Raw genomic sequence first — 6,000 nt, forward strand, 5'->3', positions numbered from 1 at the left:
AAGAAAATAATGCAGGTTACCAAGATCTTTCATATGAAAGGAGGCCTGTAACTGTTCTTTAAGTCTCTGAATGGAAGCATTATCAGAACCAGTAATAACCATATCATCAACATATAAAAGAAGCATGACAATGCATGTAGACGTGCTATGAATAAATAGAGATGAATCATATTGACTCTGACTAAAAGAGAACCCAAGTAGAGTGGAGCGGAATTTTCATACCATGCTCTAGGCGCTTGTTTCAAACCATATAAAGAGCGTTTGAGCTTGCATACACCCTTAGATGACGAGAATAAACCTTGTGGAGGAGTCATATAAATATCTTCAGTCAGGTCACCATGAAGAAAAGCATTCTTGACTTCCATTTGATGAAGAGACCACCCATTAGATGCAGCTATGGAGAGTATCGTGCGAACAGTTGTCATTTTGGCAACCGGTGCAAATGTCTCATCATAATCAATTCCATATTCCTGCTTGTTTCCTAAGGCAACCAATCGAGCCTTGTAACGGTTGAGAGATCCATCAGAATTCAGTTTCACAGAATACACCCATTTGCAACCTATGGGTTTGATATCAGATGGACAAGAAACAATATCCCATGTAAAATTTTCTTGAAGAGCCTGAAGTTCCTCATTCATTGCTTTAATCCAGCGAACATCTTTAATGGCCTGTGAGTAACAAGTAGGAATGGGTATGCTAGAGAGTGAGGCAGTCAGAGAAGTATGTTTGGAATCATACCTGTCTGGTGAAAATCTATCTGGTGCTCGAGATGTTCGACCAGAACGTCGTGGTTCAACCGGTTCAGGATCAGGTGGCGGATCAGTGTCGGGTGGGGCAGTGGGAACCTGTTTCTTACGTTGTCTGACATATGTAATTCCTGGTTTGTAACGTTCTATAGACGCAGGCATAATAGAAAAATTGGGAAGAATAACAATATCATTTATGGAAGGAGGAATAGAATGAAACATAAATTGATTATCAAAAAATGTAACATTCCTCGAAACTCGAAAGCGATGATTAGAGACATCATAACACACAAAACCCTTATGAGAGTTACTATACCCCATAAATGCACACTGAACAGATTGTGCTCCAAGTTTATGCCTTTCAAACGGAGGCAAGTGAACAAAACAAACACATCCAAAAGTATGCAAATCACTATAATCAGGTTGAGTTTTAAAAAGACGAAAGAAAGGAGAATCAAAATCAATTACCATAGAAGAAAGACGATTGATCAAAAAGACAGCAGTGGAAAGAGCCTCCACCCAAAAACGGGATGGTACAGAAGCTTGAAGAAGCAAAGAGCGAGTTATATCAAGCAAATGGCGATTTTTGCGTTCTGCCATCCCATTTTGTTGAGGCGTATATGGACAAGATCGTTGAGACAAAATACCTTTTTGTTGAAGATATTCCTGAAACTCATTAGACATATACTCACCACCAGAGTCAGAGCGAAAAATTTTAACACTTGCTTGAAATTGAGTTTCAACATATGTCAGAAATTTCTTAAACATAGAAAACACTTCAGATTTAGACCGAAGAAAATATATCCAAGTAAACCGACTGTAATCATCAATAAACGTGACAAAATATTTATATTGAGCATGAGAAACTATAGGAGACATACCCCACACATCACTATGAATAAACTCAAAACAAGTGGAAGCACGATGGGCACCAGATGGGAAAGGAAGTGTTTTACTTTTAGCCAATTTGCAAACAGAACATGACACAGAGGCATTAGAAACAATATTTTTACTACCCAATAAACCAGATTTAAATAAACAAGACAAAATGACAGAGTTTGGATGACCCAATTTTCTATGCCAATCCTCATAAGAATTCAAAACAATGTTACAAGCAAGAGATAACTGATTGGAAATAAATTGGAGTGGAAACAACCTTCCCACTTTAGGCCCCTTTGCGATCACTTTCCCCGACACCTGCTCCTACACAAGACAACCATCACGCGAAAACTTAACATTACAATTATCATCTACCAATTGACCAACAGACAATAGGTTGGAAGCAAGTCCAGGTGATACAAGCACATCTCGAAAATCAGAGTTTATGTCACCAACATTAGTGATAGAAAGGGTATTACCATCAGCAATTTGAATTTTCTGATTACCATCATAAGAGTGTAAATTGTGCAAGTATTCAGAGGAACCCGTCATGTGATTGGATGCACCAGAATCAAGAAACCATGGACGAGAAACATTAGGAGACTTACCATGAATTCCCATGTTTGAAAGAGCAGCAAGTACCATTTTTTGAATCATGTCAGACCGTACAGAACCACCATCAGATGTAATAGTAATTGAAGGAGCAGCTGCAGAGCTAGTAGTGGCATGTAAGGCTTGTGTTGGATGTCGTGTTCGCATTGGAGGACGGATAGAACAATCAGAGATAAAATGACCTTTTTGTTTGCAGTAGTTGCAAAACTTAATGTTACAGCTGCGAGCAACATGTCCAAATTGTTTGCAAGTGAAACATTGTACTTGTCGCATATCACGTCCCTTACCTCTACTCTGAGCAGCATATGCAATTGGCACAGGTTCAGATATGAAAGCATCATGGGACATGGTTCCTTGAGTAAGGAGACGTTGTTCCTCCCTAAGAAGTTCACCAATACAAGTATCCAAAGAAGGAACAGGATTCCTATTCAGCAAAGCACCTTTAACTACCTCAAATTCCGGACGAAGCTTCATGAGAAATTGATCGCGCCTACTAGTGTTGTAGACCTCTTGGACAGCCGCGAGAGATGCCTTGGGAACATCAACATGTATAATAGCAGAGTGTTCTGTCCATAAGTTCAAAAAACTAGAATAAAACTCTTGAATAGACAAATTACCTTGTTTGTAATTGGCTATCTCTAACTCCAACTGAAAGCGCTTGGCCGCATTATCTTGATTATAAATACGCTTCAAATAGTTCCACATCTCTTGAGCAGTTGAAAAAGAACGTAAATTATTAATCATATGAGGATCAATAGAACTGAGAATTCAAGTGATAATTTGAGCATCTTTGTATTCCCACTCTTCCAAAGCAGCTTTTTCTGTCGGTGCCTTAGAGACATCGTCGAGATGACTCCATAATTTATTTCCTTTGACATACATCCTAAACTGAAATTCCCAAGCCGGATAATTTTTGCCGGTAAAACGGACACAAAAATCTCTTTCTGTGTGAGAACCCGTGAAGACAATAGACAAGTAGCACAATAGACAAGTGGAGTATGAAAACAAAGAAAACTAACCACGTATGTGGGTATGTGGACACAAACGGTGAGTTTTGGCTTTTACTTGTTTTCTTTTGTTTTAATGAACAAACAAAGGGTCACTTGCTAACAAACTGAAGACAACCGTATCAAAGACAGCAGGAGCCAAATCACAATCGTAATTACGATTTGCGATATCAAAACCAAGAAGCGGCGGAAAAAAAAGGTATCCTAGAAAAGGTAACCAAGATTGAATCGACCGGAAGAAAAACAAAACGAGAGTATGGTTACCCACAAGGAAGTGGCGGCAGACAAGGATTACTTTGGATTGAAACAGACTGATACCATGTCACAAATAATGGCTTGATGCCTTTCTCATTGTTATTCCTTGTGTATATATAGAGGTTACAAGGCTATACATATAATTACACTAAATAATATGTAATTACACTAAATAATTACAATTATTGGAAACAAATCAAAATCTGATTTATCTAATAAATATAATAAGGAGAACAAGTCAACTCCTTATTCGCAGAATTTAGTGGATGGGGTTTTGGTGGTGAATGAGTTGGTGGATTATGCTAAGAAAATGAAGAAGGAATGCTTGATTTTCAAGGTAGATTTCGAAAAAGCTTATGATTCGGTGGATTGGGGCTTTTTGGAATATATGATGGTTAGAGTGGGAATGTGTGCAAAGTGGATCGCTTGGATGAAGGCGTGTGTTTTTGGTGGGACTATGTCTATTCTAGTTAATGGAAGTCCGACGGAGGAGATTAACATCCATAGAGGTCTAAAGCAAGGAGATCCCTTAGCCCCGTTTTTGTTCTTGTTGGTGGTGGAAGGCTTTAGTGGTTTTATGAGGAACGCGGTGAATCTCAATTTGTTTGAAGGCTTCCGTATTGGTGGTAATGACTTGGTGGTATCCCATTTGCAATATGCCGATGATACTCTTTGTATAGGGAAGGCAACGGTGGAGAATCTTTGGGCTATGAAGGCGATCTTACGAGGGTTTGAGATGGTGTCCGGATTGAAGATTAATTTTTTCAAGAGTTCTTTGATTGGGGTAAATGTGTCGGAGGAATTTATGATGATGGCTTGTGACTTTTTGAATTGTAGTGAAGGGAGGCTTCCTTTTAAGTATTTGGGATTACCGGTGGGGGCAAACCCGAGGAGTCTAGTAACTTGGGAACCGTTGGTGAATCTTTTGACGGGTAAGTTGAATTCTTGGGGGCATAAATATATTAGTTTTGGGGGAAGAATAGTTCTCCTAAACTCGGTTCTAAATTCAATCCTAATTTTTTACTTGTCTTTTTTGAAAATGTCGGTTCAAGTGTGGAAGAGAATTGTTAGAATCCAAAGGGAATTTCTTTGGGGTGGTGTGAGAGGAGGTAAGAAAATTAGGTTGGTAAAGTGGGACTCGGTGTGTCAACCAAAGAGGAACGGAGGTCTTGGAGTTAGGGATGTTAGGGTGGGTAATGTGAGTTTGTTGGCAAAATGGAGATGGAGATTGTTAGATGGTGAAAAGGCGTTGTGGAAAGAAGTTTTGGAGGAAAAATATGGCCCTTGTATATATTTGTTGTTGGAGGTAGGTGGAGTGGTGTGGCCAAGAATTGCATCATCATGGTGGAAAGATTTAGTCAAGTTGGATGATTTTGGGGTGCAAAATTGGTTCAATTCGGAGATTGTTAAAAAGGTGGGGAATGGGATGAATACTAGCTTTTGGAATGATAAATGGAGAGGGGATAGTTGTTTTCGCCGTCGATACCCTCGATTATTTTCAATTTCAAATCAAAAGGAAGCAAAGGTGGGGGAAGTTGGGGTGCGATTGGAGGAGGGAGTGGATTGGAGGTTCATATGGAGAAGGAATTTGTTTGTGTGGGAAGAGGAGTTGTTGCTAAGTCTTAAGGAGGATTTGGGGGAAATAAGGTGGTCTCAAGAGCTTGATGTGTGGAGGTGGAAGTTAGAAGATAATGGAGTGTTTTCGGTGAAGTCGGCGTACAAGAGGTTGGAGGAGGTGTTGTTGAGGGAGGATGTGTGGGGTGAAGAAGAGAAGGGAGTGTTTGAAGATATGTGGAAGAGCCCCGTACCGTCAAAAGTGGTGGCGTTTGCTTGGAAGGCACTTCGTAACCGGATAGCAACAAAAGATAACCTTGTCACAAGGAATGTTCTTCCACCGGAGACTTCAAATTTGTGTGTCTTGTGCAATAGGGTCGAAGAATCAACGCGTCACCTCTTGTTACATTGTGAGGTGGCGAGGTCGGTTTGGTTGAAATTGATGGTGTGGATGAATTGCTCCTTTATAATTCCTCCGAATTTATTTGTTCATTGGGATTGTTGGTGTGGAGAGGGTGGTAATAAGAAGGTGATTAATGGGTTGCGGCTAGTTTGGCATACCGCGGTTTGGTTGTTGTGGAAAGCAAGGAATGACAAAATTTTTAATAATTCTAATTGTGAGGTGGAAGAGTTAGTGGAGAAGATTAAAGTTTTGTCTTGGAGATGGTTGTTGTATAGGACCAAAATTCCGGCTTGTCTTTTTTATGAATGGTGTTGGAACCCTCGTTTATGTTTAGTGAGGTGAGGGGAGGTGTGTCCTCTTGGTGCTGCTGCCGTTTGTTCCTTCCTGCTGAAGTGGTTTCTTCTGTGTTCCAATGCATTGGCTTTTATTGGTTTTTTGGTTGATGTTATAGTATACATATTGTAGGGTGGGGTAGGTAGCTGAAGCTACTGTTATGCGCTACTTGGGAACTTATTGGCAGCGGTGCTGTGTTTTTTGGGCTCAT

The 6,000-nt window shown here is 40.0% G+C and overlaps 1 protein-coding gene across 1 annotated transcript; it reads right to left on the reverse strand.

Annotated features, from left to right (window-relative positions):
* Positions 1 to 1,949: 1,949 nt before the first annotated feature.
* On the reverse strand, positions 1,950 to 2,981 carry LOC146941027 (uncharacterized). Its single transcript, XM_085754822.1, has one exon. It carries the CDS (start codon positions 2,979 to 2,981, stop codon positions 1,950 to 1,952), a length of 1,032 nt encoding a protein of 343 aa, XP_085610948.1.
* Between the last annotated feature and the right edge of the window lie 3,019 nt (positions 2,982 to 6,000).

The sequence above is a fragment of the Medicago sativa genome, chromosome 3 (assembly GCF_051527215.1).
Source record: "Medicago sativa cultivar Bolivia chromosome 3, Bolivia_mono, whole genome shotgun sequence".
Taxonomy (NCBI): Eukaryota; Viridiplantae; Streptophyta; class Magnoliopsida; order Fabales; family Fabaceae; genus Medicago; species Medicago sativa.